This window comes from Prionailurus viverrinus, chromosome B4, assembly GCF_022837055.1.
Source record: "Prionailurus viverrinus isolate Anna chromosome B4, UM_Priviv_1.0, whole genome shotgun sequence".
Lineage (NCBI taxonomy): Eukaryota > Metazoa > Chordata > Mammalia > Carnivora > Felidae > Prionailurus > Prionailurus viverrinus.
The window spans coordinates 64020550-64045438 of NC_062567.1; the positions used below are offsets into that span (position 1 = coordinate 64020550).

Sequence of the window (24889 nt, forward strand, 5' to 3'; positions counted from 1 at the left end):
ATATTTCTTACTGTATTTCTCATAGCTTTAAGGGAGTGTTACTTTTCTCCAATTATCTAATAAAGTCAAAGCTAAAAGAAAGAGTTTCCATAGAATTTCATAGTTAAAAGGCATTTCAGAGATTATGCAGTCCATTTCAAGGATAAAGAGAGTTTAGTTACCTGTCCAATGTAACATAGTAAAGGGCAGAGGTGAGCCTCGGATCCAGGCTTTCTAGTTTTTAATCAATAATCTTTGTTCTCCCTAAGAGTTCTTATTACAAGCAAAAAAGAAACTTTCTTTTTCTTTTTTTGAATCTATAGAAGATGATAGATGTTAACTAAATTTATTGTGATAATCATTTTACAATATATGTAAGTCAAATTACTATGCTGTATACCTTAAACTTATACAATGCTGTATTTCAATTATATCTCAATAAAACTGGGGGAAAATAATAGTCTTCTCACCAATCCACACAGCATATGTATATTGGTAACAGCAAGGGGATATGTTCCTTCATCCACCTACTCATCTACCCATTCATTTATTCAGCCATCCATTCAACAAATACTTATTGAGAACTTGCTATGTTCCAGGCAATATTCTGGGTGCTTGGGACAATTCTTAAAAACAAACAAACAGATAAATAACAAAACCCTCTTCTATTGTAGCTTACACATTCTAACAAGAGAAGATAGACAGTAAATCATAATAATTAAATTATGAAGTTTATAAGAAAGTAATCCATGTTATAGAAAAAGAAAAGACTACATGGTAAAGGGAATTGGGTGCTAGGTGATAGAAGGGTTTCAATTTTAAATACAATGGCAAGGTTGCTCTTAGTGAGAAAGAAGGACATTGGAAGAGAGTCAGGATCTCTGAAGGCAAAGCATTCTGGGCAAAGGGAGCATTCTGTACTATGGCTGAAATGAGGTGATGTGTTCAAGGACCAGTAAAGAGGTTACTGGGGACTACAAAACAAGGAGCAAGTCTAGAAAGAGCAAGTGCTAAAAGGAAAGGTGAGAGAAATAACAGATGCTCACAAGGTCACATTAAGTATGGCTTCTACTCTAGGTGAAATAGGGGACCAATGCAAGGTTTTGAGCAGAGAAGGAATATGATCTAATCTGTGTTTTAAAAAGATTATTCTGGCTTCTGTGTTGAGAGTAGACTACATATGAACAAGGTTCCTTGTTTAGGAGCTACTAGTAATAATCAGTTCTTGTAGTAATCCAAGAGCTGATGGCAATTAAAATCAGTGAGTTAGAAGATATGGTGAGAAATGGTCAGATTCCAAATATAATTTAAAGGTAGAATACCAACAGGATTTGCTCAAGGACTGGCTATGGAGTATGAAAGGAAGGAATGAAAGTCTCTATCTAGCCTGATCAACAGAGAAGACAGAGATGCCAAAGGATGAGCAGGTTTCCTGGGAAGGTTGGGATTTCAGTTTAGGACATATTAAGTCTGAAATTATCAAATGTCCACTACTAGTCATAACCAAGTAATTTGAAGCAGGTTAGCTCTCCTGCTGCAAACAAAGTAAAAATCTGACAAAATATATGGAACAACTATTTTCAGATACTGGACCATGGGGGAGTACAGGGCTGTTGTCCCTGAGAAAAGGGAGAGGGGTGAGCTTCATGACAGCCCTGGCTGTTGCTTTGGAAACACTTCCCAAGGAGGAAGAACTCAAGCAGAAAACTACAGAAGCACTGAGTTGAAGAGACAGAAATAAAAACCTGGGGGATGTGGAGTAATTGGAATTTTCAGGATCGAGGAGAGAAGAGGAAAGAGCTATGCAGAAAGAACTATGGAGCTGTGGGAAAAAAAAAAAAAAACTCCATAAATCTATATAAGGGCCACTAATGTCTCTGAATACTAAGCTACACCATGAGTAGAGTAAGATTATAAGGCCAAGCAAAAACCCAAAAAACAAAAAGAAACAAACAAACAACAACAACAACAACAACAATAACAAACATCTACTAGTGAGCTATAAATTGAACAATTCCCAGAGCCCACAGAGGGCTATGAGCTGTTCACATTCTGATCAGTAAGGAGATATCATCAAACACTTATGGTATTCAGTAGAAATCCAAGAATTAAAAATCAGTCTCAAAAAGATGAAGCTGAACCACAAGAAACTTAACTTCCTGACGAAGTCCAATGCTCTTTAGAAGAATACAACAAAATCCAGATCTTAAAACACAATATAATGTTCAACATCCAGTAAATTATTACTTGACAAAAAAGACACAGGTAAAATGAGCCCCATAATCATAAGAAAAATTAATCAATACTACAGATCCAGATTTATAAATAAATACATAAATAAATAAAAAGCAACAAATCTAGAAATATCAGATATGATGGAATTATTATATAAGGACTAAGTTATAAAATGCCTCAGTTTTCCCACCTGTAAAATCGAGATTATAATAATATTTACCTTCTAGAGTTCTTATGAAGATACATGAATTAATGCCTGGAAAGAACTTAGAACAATGCCTGGTAAATACTAAGCACTATACAAGTGTGTGCTAATTAACAAATAAGTGGAACTAATTTGAAAATAGCCTTTATGACTTTATTGGCTATTTTCCTGATTTTTAAGTTACATAGTAAATACATTTACACCTGGTGCACCATGGACATACTGAGAAAAAGTTCAGTTCTTCAAAAATAAGACTATATTGTGGAAGAGAGGTGTTACAGTAACATCATACTTCACCCACCAGACCTCAGTGATATATAATACTTTTATAGTCTTATATTATGTGTCCCACAACTTTGGGAGGTATTTAGTTATTTTCCATAAATTACCAAGGACACAGAAAGTTTCCAAGAGAATAAACAAAAGTGGTGAGTCTTGAGAAAGTAATATATCTTGGAAATAACATCAATGAAGCACCAAAGGTAAGCACCTTAGAAAAACACAAAATAAATCAACTTTGAAGTACTTTGGAGATAAGAGAAAGTAAATCTAAATGAAAAGAGGGATTTGAAGAAAATAGCACAAAAAAGAAGAGATGCCATAGAAATAGAGCAGAGCTTTCAAAATAAAATCAAGGTAATCATACATTTAAGATAGATGAATCAGGAAGGTGTTCTGATTAAATTAAAATGTGCAAAAATGACCAAAAGGAGATTTTCAAGATAGATATTCATGAGACATTATATTTTATTTGAATGAAACCAATGCCTCACATTAGGGTATATATATTTTCCTTTCCAAATTACTTATATACATATTATGTCATTTTTATGGTCACAACAACTCTCTACTTCCTTCAAGCGTCTTCTTAAATGTCACTTACTCAGTGAGGCCTTCACCCACCACCCTATTGTGTAACTCCCTCCCCACGATACTCTCTTCCCTGTACCCTGCTTTATTTTTCTTCCTAGGCACCTGTCACCATATAATATATTTTACTTATTTCTTGTCTTTTTTTCCCCTTAGAATGAAACTGGGGGTTTGGATCTGTTTTGTTCACAGGTCTTCCCAAGAGTCTGGAACAGTGCCCAACTTTGGAGATTCATCATGAATGAAAAAATAAGCAAATGAATCCAGCCTTCCTAAGAGGGAGGAACCAGATAGTATTACTATGTACTTATACAGCTGAGCCTTGAACAACACAGATTTGAACTATGAGGGTCCACTCACATGTGGATTTTTTAATAAACATAGCACAGTACTATAAATGTATTTTCTCTTCCTTACGATTTTCTTAATAACATTTTCTTTTCTCTAGCTTCCTTTATTGTAAGAATACAGTATTTAATACATATAAAATATAAAATATGTGTCAACTGACTATATTATCGGTAAGGTTTCCAGTCAACAGTAAGCTATTCTTAATTTAATTTGGGGGAAGTCAGAGTTATATGTGGATTTTTAACTCTGCAAGGGTCAGGGTCCCTAAGCCCACATTGTTCAAGAGTCAACTGTACTATAAACAGAGGCAGAAGGGGAACAGAGATTTTTTAAATGATTTGTTCCAAATGAGAAGAATAGCAAGTTTGTTGACTTTCTGGAATTAGTCACCTATAAATGATTTTTTTAATTAAAATCACCAGGGGAACATCTAGCATCAGACTTGCTAGTTAAGCTGAGTGCTAATACAGAAGTAACACTATTCTCATGTAATCTTGGGATTAAATGCAGTGACCAAGGTGCAAATCAGAAAATATGAATAAGAGATCTTAAATAGACATTACAATGACTGTAATAAAAGGGCTTCATGTGTTCTATGTTTCCAGTTATTTACAACTTACAATATTTATTAAATCTGAACACAAAGAGCCAATATAGAAAAAAATCACATAGGAAAAACTTACTCGGCTGCAGTAAAAATGTGGGTGGAATTAACACATATGGCATTGATAGGACTATCATGACCCTTCATTTCTCCGACTGGCACAAAAGTATCCATGTTCCAAAGCTTCAAAATGCCCCCTCTGCAGCCACTGAGCAAAACCGGGTACCCTGGCACCACTCCTAGGGCACAGACCCAATCCTTATGTGCATTTGGAACTTGCTGGAGAAAGAAAGAGAAATAAGCCGCTGAAGACGAGCCTTCCAAAATGACAGTTTCACACCAAAGTTAAGTTTCGAACATTTGTTGACAAAACAATATTTAGACCACTCAATGGCCTGGAAGCCATAAAGAAATTTTTTTTTTTAAATTTTTATTTATTTTTGACAGAGAGAGAAAACACAAGTCGGGGAGGGGCAGAAAAAGAGGGAGACACAGAATCTGAAGCAGGCTCCAGGCTCTGAGCTGTCAGCACAGAGCCCAACGTGGGGCTTGAACCCACGAACCATGAGATCATGACCTGAGCCAGAGTCGGACGCTTAACTGACTGAGCCACCCAGGTGCCCCACAAATCATTTTCTATGCAATAATTCTTAATGATTTAAAGAAACAAATTTGCAATTTGCTTTCCAATTTGCCTCAATTATTATCAGTGTTATCAATATTAAAACTTATAATATTAAAAGTCTTGAAGAATCTCAAAGACCCAGAAAGTACACAGAATTTTTCGCATCACATTCTCTTCATGGGAGTTAAGTATCTCAGCTTTCTCCAAAATGTATTTAATTCAACAAGTTTGAAAACTACAACCTGGTATGTAGATAATAAGGACCGCTTCATAAAATCACTGCCTTCAACCTTTAGTAGAGAACATGGAAGCCTAAGGCTTTTTGTAGAAAACTAAAGTAGAGCTCGCATATATTTCATAATGAGTAAACAATACTTATACACTCAAATTATATGACATTTAGGTATAAATGTATTTATATGAATAATATAAAAGTCACAACCATGAATGTATATCTATAAAAGCTTTTGAGGAGCTCCTGGGTGGCTCAGTAGTTTAAGCGTCCGACTTCAGGTCAGGTCATGACCTCACAGCTCATTAGTTCAAGCCCCATGTCTCTGTGCTGATAGCTTAGAGCCTGGAGCCTGCTTCAGATTGTGTGTCTCCCTCTCTCTCTGCCCCTCCCCAACTCACGCTCTGTCTCTGTCTCTCTCTCTCAAAAATAAATAAACATCAAAAAAAATTTTTTAAAGAACGCTTTTGAAAGCAATGTGTTCATCTGTTGCCAAGTTTGTTCTATTGACATTCATGCTACTTGTTCGTTTTGTTTTCAACTACTCTTATGTAGAAGGTATTATTCAATATTGAACGTTGCCCTTCTCATAATTTGTAACCCTGGTAGCTGAAGATGAAACACTCTTTGGGAGGCTCTTCAAGGTCTTATATAGACTACTGGTGGCTTTGAAGTACCCACTTCATCCCATGAAAGGTTTTACATTACCTGTAGAAGGTCTTTTTGAGCTAAGTCCCATTTCTTGATTCCATTATCTCTGGATCCACTAAATAGGTTATCCCCTTGTATGGTTAGCGCTTCAATGCCATCATAATGAGGGGGCTCAAAATTGTGGGTGGGACTCACAGTTCCCAGAGCCCCTTCAGTTACGTCAAACATCTAAAAAAGGAGAGAAAAGGGGGGCATCCTATTTAACTTATAAATAAGCACCTATATGTGTTCATACATAGAAACACATACACATGTATATTAACCAGATATGACTTGTTACAATATTTTACTAATTAACTAAATTAACCTTGTATAAATGATTCAGGAAGAACCCAGGCCCTATATTCATGCTACTTTTGCTTATATGTCATAAGCTTATATGTCTATAGGCTTTTTAGAAAGGCAACCAATTTTTTCATGTATGGTGAACAAACTATATGTTCAATAACAAAAATACTACATATCAATCCAGTTGAAAGTCAGAAAAATGATATGACTGTTATTTAGGCACTATAATGTAGCTCTGCAATCCTGGTGGCCATCTCAAATTCCCCTCAAAGTTGCTATTCTAAACCTTCTACTGCACTCAGTTGTCATCATCTCTCTTAGCTATTGACCTCATGATTTCCTGAAAAGGGTCGCATGATCAAAAATAAACTTTCTGGACTCTTCCCTCCATTTCAAAAGTTTCCTTTTATTTTCAAACATTCTCTTACCCTTCTCTTCTTTTTAGATGCTAACATGTGCTTCCTGCTTCCCAGGATTCACATCTTTGATATGGTTCTAACTCCTACCACCTCCATCACTTACCACCACTTCCCCCATCACTTTCCCTCTCCAAAGGGCCTGCTTCCTAAACAGACAGAAATACTCAAGTCTACCAAATACACAATACTCTCATTTTAACCACTCTATTTTCGTGTCACTAACCCACTTCTCATCTCTTAATCTTAGGTTCCAAAAAGAGTAGTTATACTTTTCCTATCTCCTTTGTTACTGCATTCTCTTTTTATTCCTATTGGTTCCTACAGGAATTCACAAGGCTGAGTCCTGTCAACCTCTGTCTCTTTGGTCACATCAACTACTCTAACTCCTGAACATCTGCTTCTTTCAAATGGCTCCCAAACTTGCATGTCTAGTCATAACTTATCTGGAGTTCTAGAATTGCCTTTGAAATGGCCTACTTGCCTATAGGAGGATGACTTCTCTTACTTAGTATCTCAAATTTAACATTTCCAGAATCAAATTGTGCATCTTCCCTCATCTGCTAATTTCATAAAATCTGAAGACCATACTAAACTCAGTGTAAAAGATGGTGACAATGAGACTTAAGCATTAGCTGGATGACTGAGCCAAACATCATTAAAATCCCTCCAAAACAATCTTCTATGAAAAATGAGAACATGGGATTGAATTATAAGACAATAAAATCAGGAACTATTGAAAGAGGAAAAAGATCAAGAAGAAAAAGCAAAGGATAGGATTGTTAAAAAAGAAAACTGATTAAGAGCAAAGGGTCTTAGGTGCATCTGATACTTCATATCTATCATTTAATAGGAGAATATAATTCAACAACTCTATCATACACACTTTGATGTAATGATCCTTGGAGCCAGTGATGATTAGATCTTGTCCATTAGAAATCTGATCTACTGTAAGGCACATAACAGGGCCTAGGTGTCCTGTTAACTTTCCTGTAGACTGAAACCTTTAAAAAGAAAGAAAAATAATTTTGTTTGAAAATTTCTTAATGGGTTGAGGTTAAGCCCCAAGGTAAATAATCTACATTCTTTGATGAAACTGTTCACTAATGCTTTTTTTTTTTTTTTAACTTAGCTCCACCTCCATGCAACTCTTTTAAATTAAGGGTCAAAATATGGCCAACCTAACCTATTCTACGACTGAAGTGTGAGGAATCCTCAATAAGTTATTCCAAAGTTACTGATGTCATTCAGACAGTAAATGAAATGGCAGCAAAACTTGCTAAAGACTAATTTTAAACGCAACCTAAGTCCAGGTAAACCTTAATCTGTTAAATATCTGAACATGTTAAAATATATGACCAATGTTATTAGGTTCAATTTGGAATTTGATTAAAACAACTATATCACATGACTACACAATCAATAAAAATATGGAAAAAGTAAGATTACTTTATATAAAACACATATATTCTCGCATATACACATACACAAATATGTACACCAATCATATATACATGTATGCACACACACATATATATACTTATGCACACATATGTATATATGCACGTCAGAAAGTAAGTGGTCCATTTCATCAGTTATTATAAGGACTGAAAATGACCAGGACATATAGGTGACTGTAGAAAAATGTGTGATGTTAATTGTCAGGGGGTGACAATGAACCTTTGTTTCATAGTCCTACCTCAATCAAGCTGCTGGACTACAAAGACATATTTAACTTGTAGAGTTTCGTTTCTAGAAAATTATTTTCTTACTTTTTTATGATAAATCTACATTTAATCACATTGCTGAAATCAGCAGCTTTCAAAGGACCTAACTTTTCAGCAAAAACAGAAAGTGTAAAGATTTTTAAAAGCTGTTACCTTTTCTGCCTCATGTCATGACTTTGGGTATCTTCCTCCATGGTGTTTTGACTATGAGTCAAGTTTTAACATCTTCAAGAATAAACCAAGTACTCACCTCTTTTCTCATTTTCTCAAACAAGCACTGTGTTCAATTTTCTACATTTTGTTTCTAAAGCAGACTCATGACTGTATTTCTTCTTTCTCTCTCATCTATCTATAAATTATGTTTATTATTCTTTCTCAGTCATGTGTTAACATATTACAAGTTATAACTAGTTATTTTCAGTTTCTAAAATATCCTTTTTATTTACCACTGACAAATCCCTCTAGATGGGAGGCACCCTGTATTACCTGAATTACAAACTTCACTCAGTATCCTATAATTGCCTGTTTAATGGCCATTATCCTCCGTTACAAAATGAGCTCTAAGAAGGTAGACACCACATTTGTCTTGCTTAGTCTTTATTCCTAGCACCCACCATAGTCTTGGTGCAGTGCCTGCCAGAATTGAAGTTGAAAAAATACTTAACTAATAAATGAATATTCCCTTGCTGCCAAAATTTTAAGAACTAGAAAAGAAGCTAAAATAAACACTCAACTGAGGGATAAAAGCTCACATTTCATGGCAAATAAAAATCAAATCAGAGATATAACACCTTACATTACAATTTATCATTTTTTACCCATTTTATATTAATATTTAATCTCTTATATACATTTTATATTCATAAAACCCCTATAAAGATTTATGCCCCCAGTAATTAACTTAAGCTTATAAACTAAAAATCTTGAGATATAAAATGTTTAAGTGATGCTGCCCCTCCCCCCAAAACAACAACCACAACAACAACAACAAAAAACTCTTTCAAACGTCCTGGTGAAACAGAATGAGAATCTTGATCTCTTCCCAGTAAACAACACAAATTGTAGACAAATATTAAGAGAGGCTATTTTCCTTCATATACTTTCTTTCTATTGATGGAGAATAAAAGAAAGGAAATTTTTGGATTTGCTAATAAGAAGAGAAGAGCCATTTAGGGGTGTTGGGCCAAACAGAAAAGCCTATTATTTTACATTAACTTCTGGGGTTATAAAAGTTAGATTTTACATGCACTAATATGTTATTAATGCCTGAAAATTGTACTTGCCGTATATAAGAAATACATTCTCTTAAAAATTCTACCTTTTAAGATCCCACATTCTGACAGCATTTCCAGAAGCTGCATAGAGGAAAGTGCCAGTTGGGTTTAGAGCAATTTGATTTATCTGGTTTTCTCCAGAAGGAATAGCTACTGTCCGGCTGGTACTTGCAGAACAGGCATCTCCAAGAGTAACTTGACCTGAAGACCTTAACAGGGACAAAACAAAGGGAAAAGTCACAATCCTGGATAAGACTTCAGCTTACAGTTCTTTGAATTCCTAGGAAACTGGCTGTGGGCAAAAACAAGCTCTGTGCCATTTGGTCACTGTGTGAACAGTACCTGGCATGCAAATTCATGCACACATAGCTGGTACTTATAAACACATTTGATGAATAAGTGAATAAATGAATAACTAAAACAAGATGAAATGGCTTAAAATTCTTTTTTTTTTTAATGTTTATTTTTGAGAGAGAGAGAGAGAGAGAGAGAGAGAGAGAGAGAGAGAGAGAGAGAAGCAGAGCATGAGCAGGGGAAGGGCAAAGACAGAGGGAGACACAGAATCTGAAGCAGGCTCCAGGCTCCCTCTGAGCTGTCAGCACAGAGCCTGACACAGGGCTGGAACTCACAAACCGTGAAATCATGACCTGAGTGGAGTCAGACGCTTAACCGACTCTGCCACCGAGGAGCCCCAATGGCTTAAAATTCTTAATCTGTAAACCTATTATAAACCTAAGAATTCCAGAATTCTTAGGGATTCCTGAGTTAGGGATGACTAGAATATCATTCAATAAATATTAGATGTTGGGGTGCCTAGCTAGCTCAATCGGCTAAGTGTCGGACACTTGATTGGGCTCAGGTCATGATCTCACAATGCATGAGATCAAGCCCCACTTCAGGCTCTGCTTGGGTTCTCCCTCTTCCTCTCTCTCTCTGCCCCTCCCTTGCTGGTACATTCTCTCTCTCTCTCTCTCTCTCTCTCTCTCTCTCTCTCAACATAAATAAATAAACTTAAAAAAAAAAGATTAGATGTCAAAGATAACGAACAAAAAACTCAACAAATGATACAGTGCCACAAAGGTAATTCATTTTCCTATAGCTTCCAGAACGCCCCGAGGGCCAGGCCTACCAATATTCTTCTTATTTATTAAGTGTGCCTTTTGAATTAAAGACAATGAGGATTTTTCAAACCATTTTCAGTTTTTGCTTACTCTAACCCAATCATATATGGAGTATTTCCAAGTGCTAAAGACTTAAACATAACTTATTTCTATTTCCTCAGATAAATTCTAAATAATAGATATATTCTTAAATTTTCAAACATTTTCACAGCTAACTTCTAAAATATCAAGTTATAATCAATCTTTTTAAATTTGCCTTTAGTGAGTCAACTGGATTGGCAGATTTCTAAGATACAGTGTTCCGTTTTCTATGAAATTTCCCTTAAGAAACTTGTGTTTAGTAGAATAAATTAATTAGTAGCTCTCAAAATACAAATTAGGACTTGAGTTAACATTTCCTCTACAAATTATAAAAATTACCCTTTCCTATGCTCCCTTTGTTTATTTAAAGAGTTCACCCCAATTTTAATTATGTAAAACTGTTTATCGATCTTATAGCAAAAAAGAATCATTATTTGCTCTTTATTTAAAGACACATATAATGACACAGAAAACAAACTCATCCTCCAATTATCCAACCTAACCTACAGTTATGGAATTTGTGCTCACACAAAAGCAGTATAGGTTCTAACATGAACAAACAAAAAACTCTCAATATTTAATACCTGCTAAGTAAAGGTTACAAGTACTTCTTAACTATCTATAATGGTGATTTTAGCCGTTTTCCACAGAGTGGTATTCATTTGAAGCAAGTAATGTAAATCAATATTACATCAAGTAATAAATACTATGAAAATGCAATACCTTAGTATTTGGGAGGAGGAATATGAAATATATACTTAGTCACAGATCAAAGGCAATTTATTCCTTCCTATTTAATACCAGGCTCCTATATTTCATTTTCTCAATAGTTTTTCCCTGTTATATTATCTATGTCCTAATTTTAACATCCTTTTGGAACTGGACACTTATAAATAAATAAAAATGTATTCATAGTCCTATCTTTTTATATATGTTATACTATTTGCCCTTATGCTATTTGTCTTTAAATTACTTACGTCAGTGTTCGAATGCACTTTGCTGAATCTCTGATGTCCCACACCTTAATATAAGATGTGGACACAGTGAAGACCAAGCTTGTATAATTACAATATTTTACAGATACAACATTGTTGGGATGACCCCCCAATGACATTATCTCCTGCCCAGTCACCAGATTCCATACTTTACAAGTACGATCTAAAACAAACAAGAAAAGGAAAATACTATCAATATGAACTAAATTAGGTTCTCTTAACAATAAAAGTACTTTAACAATCTTTCCCCTAGAAGAATGAAATAAAACAAGAAAAAGTAATTATTCCACTAGCTGCAACAGACATCAACCCTCTGCATCAAGTTCAATGGCCAAGTACATAATAAAGGATTGGATGAAAGCAAGGGATAGCTGGTGTATGTATTATGTGGTATTAAAAAAAATAATTATATAAAACTTTGAAATAGTCATATCACAAGAGTCTTGCTTCAAAATTCCCCTGAATTTAAAATGGCATTCCCAAATCAGCCTCTTCACTCTCACTGCCTCACAGCACTCTACACTCATAAACACATATACCTTTCTTTTCCAGGGGTCACTGATAGATGGTTTTATTTTTGACCCCAAAACATAATTATAAACTAATTATTTTGTTTTTCTGACATATCAAATATATAATTATTCTGGAGATAAATTTACTTTAGATTATAAAAGTACATTTTTCACAGTGCAGATTATTTTTTAATTGGAGAATGGCTTGCCGTTATTCACAATTCATAAGTTCTAGCTAGATATGTTACACTTTCTTATATGCAATGAGCAATAAATGCTTGCTGATTAAACTGAGTCTTGTAACATCCCTAAGTGCTAAAAATCGTTTATTAGCTTCCCCAAACCTGTACTTGCTTCCTTCCTACCTTTTTAGCTTTACTGCCCATCACTTCTCTTATGATTACAGTTGACCCTTGAACAACATGGGTTTGAAGGGTCTACTTATATGCAAAATATTTGAAAAATATAGTACAATACGATGAATGTGTTTTCTCTTCCTTATGATTTTCTTTGTAACATTTTCTTTTTTCTTACTTTATTGTAAGAATATAGTATATAATACCTATAACATGCAAAATATTTATTAATCAACTGTTTATATTATTGGTAAGGCTTTGGTTCACAGAAGGCTATTAGTAGTTCGGGTTTGGAGGAGTCAAAAGTTATACGCAGATTTTCGACTGTGCAGGAGGTTGGCACCACTAACCCCCATGTTGTTCAAGGGTCAGCTGTATTCTACTTTTCAACCACTTGGATTTAGTTTCCAAACATACCCCACTTTCCCCTCCATGTCTCTGCTTATGTTGTTCTACAATCTTGGTTGTCAATCATTACCTGTCAATATCCAAACCATCCTGTAAGGTTCCTCCTAAATGCCTCTGTCAAAGCCTTGTTATGTCTCACAGGTTGGCATAACCTCCCTTTTCAGAAACCTCAAAAAGATTAGTATTTAACTCTTCAAAGCATTTGTAGTTCATTTCCAGTTGCCTACACTTGTACCAAAGGGGGTTAAGAATACAGGTTTGGAGATGAGTAGACCTGGGTTTCCAATCCTGATTCTTCCACTTACTACTAAGTTTATCTGGTGAAGTTATTTCATTTCTTGAATCCTTAGTTTCTTCATCTGTAAAATGAGGATGCAACATGTATCTCACTGGGGTTACCACGAGAATTAAATGAGATATAATTTGTATAGTGTCTAGCATAGTCTCTGACATACGCTTAAGTGCTCAAGAAATGATGGTTTCCTACCCATCTTATTCTCTTTACCACAGTGTATGTACATTGTAATGATGTACATTTTTGTCAATTTTTATATAACTTGTATTACTAAGCTCAGGACCTTGCATACATTAAGTGCTCAGTTACTGAAGGGAGATGTATTTTCTCAACACTCTATTCATATAACATCAACAGAGGTTTTACTTTCTTCCCAACTATGCAATGATTTTCTATAATTCAGGAGTTGAACCAAATTATTTCTCAGGTTTTTATGGGTATTAAGCAGTTTGACTATTCTTTTAAGCCTGTTAAAATGTAATCATTTTTTTTTTCATCTGTTAAATATCCATCTGAAACAACCACTAGTAAGTACCTTTTGATCCAGTGAAGAGGAGATCATCAGTAGAATCCACACAGAGCACAGCTTTTGTGTGCCCTTCAGCTATGTGAATACACTGCAGTGGAGAAGCTCTGATTCCTTTTGAAGCAGGAAATGGGTTGATTATGCCCCTGAGGTGGGGAAAAACAAGATTTACTTAAGTAGCTATATCATGAGACTAATTTTATTTTTCTCCTGACTTTAAGAAGCCTTTCTAACTAATTAATAGGAAAACTCAGACTGCTCCTTTGTCTCTTTTTAAAGCAAAAGGACAGAGACAAAATGTGAAATAGTAACAGTAGTGATGGAGTGCATCAACTAATGAGGCATCAGTCAGCAGCTGCCCTCTGCAAAGAGCAAAGCCTATGGCACACAGATCATCTTATCAACAAATTCTCTTCAAAGTTGAATGCAGTAATATTGGGAGCTGTTTGAGTAGAGTGAATTCTGACAAATAAAGTATAAATGATGGATAACTGGAAGTGTGACTCTGCTATGCTGAAATATGACTCTATGTCAAAAAGAACATTCTGGAGAAAGTATAACACATATCATCTAAAATACTGAAAAAAATTTTTCAAGTGAATTTGAAAAAAGATAGGAACGATCACATACACAGAAATTCTAAAGGGAGAATGGCTCAAAAATATAAAAAAAAATTAAAAAAAAACTCTAATAGTCTCCAAGAAGATTAAAAAAAGAAAAAAGAATGGGACTTTAAAAGAACAGTGAGGCTATTTAGGGAACTTTCTCATAAGTTTCATATTTCTGGAGTTTATGCTTTGTACTATGCACTATGGAAATGCAAAGTTTATCAAAACATCGTCCCTATCCTAAAGGAGTTTAAGACAGGATCTGAATTGAAATAGTTGTATTGAGAAGACTAAAGATGAGAGTGAATTATAACATAATAAATATATAAATTGGATATATCTTTGCTCAGAGCAGGAACAAAAATTATTATGTAGAAATGTGTCCATTATATAAAATAGATGGCACAATATCAGAACAAATAACAGGAATAAAATAAAACTGTTTCTTTCCACCTTCTCAATGAAAGAGAACAATCCTAAAGATGCAATGGGCAGAAATGATTAAGAAGAAATGTAAGCCCAAGATAAGTTAGAACTGACAATAGAGACTTATTCATTGAATTCAAGTATTTCTGTGTTTAAATCATTATGTCACAGGGTTTTGGAAGGATACAACATTGTTGACACAAAAATCATTGTTGGTACACTAAGATCAATAAGGGGCACAAAACATGTAGGCCCCTTTTTCCAAAAAGCAGGGGAAAAAGTAGACTTCAGGAATTACAGATGGATAAGACTTCTTGTTGAGTCTCACAAAGGGAAATACTGAACAAATCATTATAAACACTTAAAAATAAATGCTCATCAATAAGAGGTAACACTAATCTCATGGGGGAAGTTCTTTGTAGGGTTAATAGCAAATTAGAGAAATATCATATTCATAACACATGTTGACTCCAAAAAGGTCCATTACATTAAGCCTTTCAAATGATATCCTTGTGGACATGGTAGGTAAGAACAGAACAGTTGGAGTAAGGTAGTTCCATTGGTGGAGAGGCACACTTAAGGAGTCAATGTTCCTGTCAATTTCAAAGAAGTCTTCAATATCTAGTCAATATTTCTCTAGCACAGAAAACAGAGCTGGCATATATATTAAACTGATATATTAAAGAACTGGACACTGGTATGTATTGCCTAGGAAAATGACAAACAAAATTTATTTGCTTTAAGTACCCACTTAACACTAAAATAATCATTGGATACAATTTAATGATAAAATTTAAGTAGAAGATAGAACAAAATGCTTCAACTAGTAAAAGCCTTAATAGTAGCCTAGATCTAAAAAGCTGAAGAGGGCATTATGCTAAGCGAAATAAGACAAAGATACATGCCATATTATCTCTCTTATACACGCAGTCTTAAAAATATACATTAAAAAACCCAATCTCATAGATACAGAGAATAGATTGGTAATTGTAAGTGTGGGAAGTGGGAGGTAGGAGAAATGGTTGAATTGCTTTCTGGGTTTATTTCAGTTTAAATAAATTGAAATACATACACACACACACACACACACTAATAGCCAAAGAGATTTTTTTTAATAGAATATAAGATCAATGAATCAACAATTTATGGTTCTTCTATAAGCACTTTCAATAATGTGTTCAATAGAAGTAAATATTTCAGGAGAAAGAACATAATAGAGTTACTATATTCTGCTGAGGGATCTGGAAGGAGGTTGAGTTCTAGATGCTAGATTTTAAACACTGAAAAATTGGGACAAAAATAGTAGAAGCAAAACGATCTGTAGACTACATCATATAAGGAGCAGATAATGAAACTAGACCTACTGAACTGATAGGAAAGCATTCATTGGAGAGGATTCAATAGTAGGTTAAGGCACTGAATATTTAAAGAGCTGTCATATACACACAAAAAGAGATGTGCATGGATTAATTCAATTAATTAATTCCAGAAGATTAATTCTGGCAGAGCTCAAGAGGGCTGATGAATAGAAACATTAGGAGATAAATATAAGCTCAGGGCTAAAAGAAACAAACAAACTTTATTTTTAGAGTAGTTATTGATGATTTTGAAAAGTAGAAGTTGTTCATCGTCACTAGAAATGACACCAGGAATTGTTGCCACTGGATATGTAATTACAAAGTCCAATGTATTATTTGCATACATGTGTCAATTCTTGAAATTAATGCTCAGTAACTTGTTCGTAATCTAAGAAGTTAACCAAATTAAAACTGAAACAGAAGCAAACTTCCCCCAAAAGTCTGAATCTCCGTTTTGAAATCCTACTGATATGAGTTCATATCTATGAACTGAAGCCATCGAATTAGAATTATAGCTTCAAATATTCAAAAGGTTTGATCTAATGCACAGTCAGATGCTACTCTTACTTCTCAAACAAAATATGTATGTATGTATATTCCAATAAGCTGATTATAAAGAAAAAATCCATGTGACCAGCCTAAGGTATAAGAGTCTGTCATGTCAAAGTTTGTAATATTACAAAAGTAAATATTTGCCTCCAGTGACTTATGTATGACACAATTTTGGAGGGTAAGATGCCTTTTTTCATTTTTATATGTTTTAATATCATTGATTTTTCAGACTTCTGAAGAAAAATAATCTCATAATTAAATACAGCATTTTACTAGATACTGAAAAATGCTCTCCAGTATTCACAATATTAGTACTAATATTTTGTAGAGATTACCTTATACCAAAGATAATAGAAAAATACAGAAATTGGAAACATACATCCATAGTATTTCTTTTAATGTTAAAATTAATCTATTCACATTCTGAAATATAGAAATCAACTTTAAAATAGTTTAAGTTAACGTTATATATTGCAAAGTTGTAAAATAACCTGAGTTGAAGGGGGAAAAAAGCTTATTCTTGTTCCATGCAAATCAGTAAAGTCTTGTAATAAATGAGATTAATTTCCTCTGCCTACCTTCTGGAGGATCTACTGATGATCAGCAAAATGGCCATAAACAGGAGAAACAAGTGCAAAAAGAGAGGAGACAAAATGATAAGTGGAAAGAGGAAATGATAGAAAGAGAGAAATTAAGGATCCAAAAAGAAAAAAAAAAAACCCACAACATGAAAAATTCAACATTGTTATCTTTAAAACAGCATCTATCAGTAAAAATATATTTGTTATTTTAGAAAAGCTCCTTTAGTTTCTATTTCTTTTTATATTTTATGTATCATAGTATCTTTTGTGCCCCCCCTTGCATATCTTTTTTTCTTCATCACAAAGCTTTCCATAAACTTTTTACTTATAATCATTAAGCCAATAACAACAACAAAAATACCTTATTTACCTCCCACACTTTGAAAGACTGAAACATTTAATCACTGAGGAGCAATGATATCAATATTCATAGAACTTAAATTATTTCAAATAAAAGATTTAGATTATAGACAGAGAACAAGCATCACAACTTTCTGTGCTATTATACAAAAAAGGTTTGCCAGTTCTTGGTCTAAAAGGGATGACAAAAATATATTAAAATTAATATGTTTAAAAATATTAGTATGTTTATACGGTTTACAACTGGTTATGCATACAAAAGTGAGATATGCTTATAGTTTCTCAGAAGGCATTTTAGAACATCAATGAAATGCCAGAATGTAGGAAAGATAGAAAGAAAGTACCTGTGTACTTCCGACAGAGAGGAGTCACTTTCATCAGACCTACAGTGAAAGAGTTAGAATTATGAGGAAAAAGAACACAGATGTCAACAGGTAAAGACACTGGGACTGAACTGAAAACTGACAGTATGAATAATAGGAATATAGCGAACATTTCCTTTATTGTGAATGCCCCACTTTTCTATTTGCACTGGATATCTGCAAATATACAGCTGTATCTGGCAATATATTTGATTCTTATGTTTTCTACTAAGACTTTGGGTGGGGTAAAAACTTTCTATTACTAATCCACAGAAAACCTATTATTCCTCACTTCTAAAATTAATGCCCCGAAGAGGAACAATATCAAGTAAGTAAAATACATCACTTTAAGATTCTTTCTATTTAATTTGATTAGTACTAGAACATTTTTCCCATTTAAACAGCTATTAAGGAATTTTTATCCATCTTGATAATTACTTTGGATTTAGATTCTAATGTGGAAACTGCACAAATGCATTTTATGTTTACATGGAAAGCAAACTACCCAGAATTCAATAACCTTTGATTTTGACTTATCTCAAAAACAGTTTCCTAATGAGGGAGTCCCTTAGTAATATGAGACTTTAGTGAGATTTTAAAAATAGGTGAGCCACTACTGTCAGCCATACCCTGAAACCTCCGCGACTGACAATAAGTTGGGTTCTTATAAAAACCTATTGAAGAGTGCCTGGGTGGCTCAGTCAGTTGAGTGCCCAACTCTCGATTTTAGCTTAGGTAATTATCTTATGGATCATGGAAATGAGCCACACATTGGGCTCCACACTGACAGCATGGAGCCTGCTTGGGATTCTCCTTTTCCCTCTCTCCCTCTGTCCCTCCCCTGTCCATTCTCTCTCTCTCTCTCTCTCTCTCTCTCTCTCTCTCTCTCTCTCTCTCTCTCAAAATAAATAAATTTTAAAAAAAAGAAAAAGAAAATCTACTCAGTTTGTTTATTAGGCTTGGGGAAAAAAACAGAGTGAATACTGACATGGAACATAACCAAAAACTATCAATGGGATCTACTTCCAGCTGGTGAAATATGCTAGCCTCAAAAAGAAAGTGATTCAAAGGTAGGTGAGTCTTTGAAAGTGTAGTCACTTATTCTGAGTTTTAGCTTATAGAGATGACAACAGCATCAAATTACTGGTAGCTTATAAAATATTTCAGTAGAAAATATAAAACTATGACTAGATTGTCAAAATTATCAAAATACTGACAAAATTTTATGACTGTGAATGTACAGACAAAATTTAGTAAACCTTCATATCACTAGTGAAAATGGACTTCCCGAAGGCATTCTTAACGTTCTTCTATTCTTTTCTCAATTAAATGGAAGGTATGACTTAACAATGTTAGAGGATTTTTTCAATAACATGAAATATTTATCTATCTAGATCACTTTAAAGGGTAGACCATCTACTGATTAAACTATATTAAAATCTAACTTTAAAAACTTTGTCCATACATTAAGCAGATTAAAAATTCTTTCAAAATGTGTGCTTCTCTAAGTCTACAGAGACATCTGGCATGTTCTGAACATGCCAGACAGATCTTAAATAGCATCCTACAAATCTCAGAAATTGTTGATCTACACAGGGAGATTACAGCATTGAAAACAACAGGGGTGGGAGACTGGATATGAAGTACATACATCCACTATGCTACCATTCAAAATCAAAGCAGATAAGTCAGAGTTAATAAATATTTTATGGCAGGACTGTTAGTATGAATTCTTGCAAGAGAGATTCTGGCTCGATGTGGGAATACTTTCTCACTTCAAATTTAATGCAAATTATAATTTTCACAGGCCTCCAACTTCTCTTCCTCCACAATCCACCTCAGTCCTAACCCCCTCCACCCAAATACGAGCTGTCTTTATTTTATTTTATTACTGACTTTTTGTGGTGGATTTGTGTCAAACCACCAAATGCTAACAACATTTTACACATATAACAATGGACTTTGTAAGCTGTTATATGCACTGAAGGTAAAATAAGTTGCCTCTTTTCAACTCAGGCTATCTGCACTAGAGGCTTTTAGTATCCCAACAAATTTAAACTTAGAGTGGTCTCAAAGATATTTGAATTCTAATTTACATAAAAATGAAAAGGCAAGACAAGTGCTGAAAGTTTAGCAATGCAAATCTACAACAGGGAAAAATGTTCAGCAGGAAAATAATTTTCTCTAATCTTTTCTATATTGTTCATTTCCTGTTGGAAAAACACATCAAATATGGCCAGAGTTCACAAGTCAGACTTCATCTCCCACACAAAGAGATGGCTAAATGTGTTCTGCAGACTCTATTGAAAGGTTCAGACTACGGTAATAAATAGAGGGGCTCTTTTCCATAAAGACTTACTTATCCTGCTGAACTGATGTGTTTCCCTGAGAAACAGTAAGACGGTTAAAAACATTCAGTTCATTACGGGGCCGGCTTGGTGGGGAAGAAGGAGGTGAAAGACTAGCCTCTGAGGTTCCAGAATCTGAGCTACAAGAAAAAAAGAACATTAAATAGGTGGTTTTAATCAGTTATGATTTGTTAGGAATGTTATAAGAAACATGCTTTTTTAAAAAAGCTTTTCATTAGAGAATTTCTTCTTCCTCTCTTCCTTTATTCTAAGATAAAATACACTCTGAACAATTAAAAAAAAAAAAACAAAAAACTTTTCCACTGGATTTTGTTACATTGCCCACAAGATGGCACTAAGGAAAAACTTGTCTGCTGAAATCTACAGTCAATACAAATAAAGCAAGCCAAATTTAAAATTACAGTTTTAGAGTTAAAACCAAATTACTCACTTTACAGATGAGTACAGGGGAAAGAGAGCCAGAGTGTTTAAAACTGATTTGCCTTTTCCAAGATTTACTCACTTTTATTTTTACATTACTTATCTGCTCCATCCCCCATCTCCCAAATATCCCTGAGACATTCAATCCAGTAGAAATAGGAAAATTACAACTTTAAGTACAGGAAGCAAGGATGATTAGAAGGAGAACGTCCACGACATTCAAGTCAGCTAATCCAGTGGTCAAAGTAGAGTGTGCATGTCGGCACAGGAGAGAGGATGGTATAAGATTGCCCACTTGGGTACAGAAAATATATGAAAACTACTTTTTATGTTTACTTACATGTTAAAGAAATTAGCTTTGCTAATATTTAAATGGAGACTGGCACCAAAACTCTCCCTCCCTCAAGGCCATGTCAGAGATCTACCTGTTGCATGTAGCACCTTAGGTGACCTGAGGGAGGAGTAGGTGTGCCACAGGGAGAGAGGTTTCAGTGGCTCTCATCCATTCACTCAGCTTCATGTTGTGACATTGCAATTTATAAATGCCCATTTAAGTGGCTCATCAGATTATACTATGCACTGTTAAGTAAACTAACCCTCACAAAACACACAAACAGCTTTTAAGAGATTTCAGGAAAAAAAATTAAATGTAAAAGAACAGCAAGAAAATGGTACAACTAACACACCCTATGATGAACACTAGTTTCCTGTCAGCTATTTTACAGAGGTAAAGTCAATGTCAGTTTTATCAGTTAAAATCAATTTCAAATCTTTCTAGAAGACTATCTGAAATATAGATTCACTAAACTTCATCTCAAGTGTACATGAACTTTTTACAATGATATGCTCAAATAACTGGAAAATAAATAAGAGTACATGATTAGGGACAAGTGTTCAAATATGTTTACAGGTATGTGTGTGACCAAGAAACACTGAGCCAAACCAACAGCTGACTTGATAGTCTTGATTAGTCAAATCAGTCACAACCACAGATCTAGCCTGCATGTGGAAAATAATTTCACTATTGTCCTTTAGCATCTAAGTGCACCAGAGATTTTATGTAATCTAGTATAAGTAACTTACTGTTTTTGTTCCTTGGCCTTTGATTTTTCTTTTTCGTGTGCTTTTCTCCTGGTTATAGGGGAAGGCTCTGGTAGTTTTTTTTCTGATAGAGATGACTGTTTGGAACTAAAATAGAAAAAGCCTCTTTTAATCATCAAACTTTATTAAATATGTACATACAAGTTTGTTTGGCAGAGTTTCAACCTAAAATTTTTAATATATCAATAACTGCAACTTGAGAAAGAGTATTACCCGGGAACAAAAAAACAAAACTATGATAGGAATATATTACATGGGTAATTTTAGTTGATGGAAGCTTGACACCTGTATATTTAACTTTTAAATTGGCAATCTTATTAAATATAGGCAAACCTATTATCTTTGAATGTAAATATCAATGCTATACTGCCAAATGGCCAAAATCAATAACTGATTTTAAACATAAATGATTAGGTTGATTATAATTGTTACAGTTGGGAAAAAATTGTCTTTATAATCTTATAAGAACACAAAATATTAGAATATCAAAATATGAGAAACAGTGAGATTTAATGAAATAATACTTAGACACAGTCAAAAACAGTACTACCAGTAATCAGACACACACACAAATGACACACAATAATTTTACCTAATATTTAGGTACTAGTAGCTATATAAATTTTAGTAATAAAAACATTCTTATTATAAATTTTAAATGTTGAATAGTTGCTGTATAATTAACAATTTAAGACTATTATTTTTGTGTATGTGATAATACATTCTGATTAAAAAATGAATTTTTATTATTGTTGACTAGTTATATTAATAAGAAGAAAACACTATGGAATTAGAATGTACAATTACCAGAATGGTAAAACTAAATATTTAAATTTCATGTCCCTGACTTCTGACCACAAGAAATCACAATTCAAAAATCCTTCATCAGTTAAATCATAAGGGCCACTTAAATAAATTATTTTACATCAACCAATTAAAGTCATGCAGTAATGACATTAAGAGTTACCACACCGAGAATGTCTTAAATTTGAACAGAATTACACAAGTGTCTGAATTTATGAAAACTTGAGAACAAATCATGTGAAGAGACACAGTCCAAAACATATATTCTACAACCTGTAATAAAGGATACACTTAAAAAATGAAAAAAATAAAGGGGTGGGGGGAGGGCAAAAAGAAGGTATTACCTGAATCTGGATTCCAGGCCACAGATTAAGTCTTGAAGTTCCAAAAGTCTCTACTCAATCTATTCTTAAAATCTGTTCTGTTTATATCATTACCTTCACCAAAAGCATTTCTTTAACAGTCATCTTATCAAAAAAGCACTGAAGCCATAAGCTATACTGGTTAGCAATCTCTATCAGCAAATCCAATAGTTAATTACATAGGCCACATCAAGCACATGCAAGAAAGTTGTCATCATTAAAATTACATTTGGATCTAAAGGTAGCAGATGGGCTTACTCAATGGAAGATGGCAGAAATATCTTCATAAAATGAAGGAAGTTAAAAAAAGGTAACAAAACAAAAAAGGAAATTATGGGAAACAGATATTCAAAGGGGGAAAGTTTGTTATATTTTATTATTTGCAGAGTCATGTAATGTGTGCCATTTTTTTTGGCAATATTCCTCAATGCAGTAATGCGTTCATTCCATAAATCATTTGGTAGATCATATGTGAGGATTACGGCAAAAAAATATCATTATAACTCTTTACCAGGGGCACCTGGGTGACTCAGTCGGTTAAGCATCCGACTCTTGATTTCAGCTCAGGTCATGATCTCACAGTTCATGAGTTTGAGCCCCACATCAGGCTCTGTGCTGATGGTGCAGAGCCAGCTTGGGATTCTCTCAGTCCTTCTCTCTCTGCCCCTCCCCTGCTTGTGCTCTCTCTCTTTCTCTCAAAATAAATAAACATAAAAAAAAAAAAAAAACTTTACCAGTGAATGATCTAATTTTAATATAACTGTCCAAACACACATACACACATAGCATACATACACATACTAGCCTGAGTTGGGAAATCTTCATCCTCAGGACAATAGTTGTTTTGAATAGAATGTTCATATTACATAAATGGGAAAGAGAATATTACCTCCTTTAAAGCTTTAACAATAAAAAAAAAAAAAATATTTTGTGCATACACTCATCCCAGACATGCAATGGCAAGTACTTCAAGGCAAAAAATTAGGAAGCCTTAAAATGATTGTTTGTGATTGATATTTCTTTTTCCTTATAGGGTTAGCAAAGGTTTGCTATCCTGACCAGACTCTTAGAACGAAAAATCATGTTCATTTAAAGCAAATAAAAGATGTTTTAAAGCTTCTGTTTTGTATGATGGTTTTATAGATATAACTACCTGATTTAAGTGTTCCTAAAAAATTTTGTCTATAATTCATAACTCAGCCTTTATGAAAATTATAATCCTGAAGAATGACCCTAAAACTTAGAAACAAGCAACAGAATTGAACAAAGAACATCTCATCTTAAATGATTTCAAATGTCAAAAAAATTAGGGGAGATAACACCTAACAGAAATTCCTTTGAAAACCGGAGATCTTGTTTACGGAATTTTAAAAAAATAGAAATAAGAAATTAGCAACATGCATATAAAAAATTTTTAAAAAGAAAGAAAAAGAAAAGCCAAAGAAAAGGAAGTTAGTGTAGCTGGGCCAGACTTACATGCTGCCTATCTTAGAAGGGAAGCCAGATGGGGGAGGGAGCTCTTTTTCCCTAGCAGAAGTACCACTTGTCTCTGTATTCATTCCAATCTCTTGCCCTTCTGCAACAGGTGTAAGAGCGCCAGGCAAGGAGGCATCTCCTGTACTAGTGTCTGAGGCTAGTTCACTGCTATCTGCATACAGCAATTCCATTTGAGTGGTGGTTCTCCTTCGGGCCTAGTCAGAGAATGGAAGGAAAAGCAATCAGAAGCAAACTTTTGCAGAGATGATTAGGGAATAGAGATTTAATATTAGTTTGAA

General features: G+C 34.1%; 1 protein-coding gene across 7 annotated transcripts in view; it reads right to left on the bottom strand.

The window, feature by feature from the left end:
* KIF21A (kinesin family member 21A) overlaps positions 1-24889 on the bottom strand; it is a 152242-nt gene that overhangs the window by 1992 nt on the left and 125361 nt on the right. For 2 of the 7 annotated variants that reach the window (XM_047867704.1, XM_047867702.1), the window contains 11 exons: positions 24591-24805; positions 21931-22035; positions 20418-20546; positions 18041-18079; positions 17334-17345; positions 13821-13957; positions 11697-11877; positions 9562-9726; positions 7403-7520; positions 5810-5980; positions 4324-4523 (listed from right to left, as the gene is read on the bottom strand). In XM_047867704.1, coding sequence (XP_047723660.1) covers positions 4324-4523; positions 5810-5980; positions 7403-7520; positions 9562-9726; positions 11697-11877; positions 13821-13957; positions 17334-17345; positions 18041-18079; positions 20418-20546; positions 21931-22035; positions 24591-24805 — 1472 coding nt within the window. Of the gene's footprint in view, positions 1-4323; positions 4524-5809; positions 5981-7402; positions 7521-9561; positions 9727-11696; positions 11878-13820; positions 13958-17333; positions 17349-18040; positions 18080-20417; positions 20547-21930; positions 22036-24590; positions 24806-24889 lie in introns of all 7 variants that reach the window. The other 5 variants (XM_047867703.1, XM_047867701.1, XM_047867707.1 and 2 more) reach the window with 3 other exon arrangements.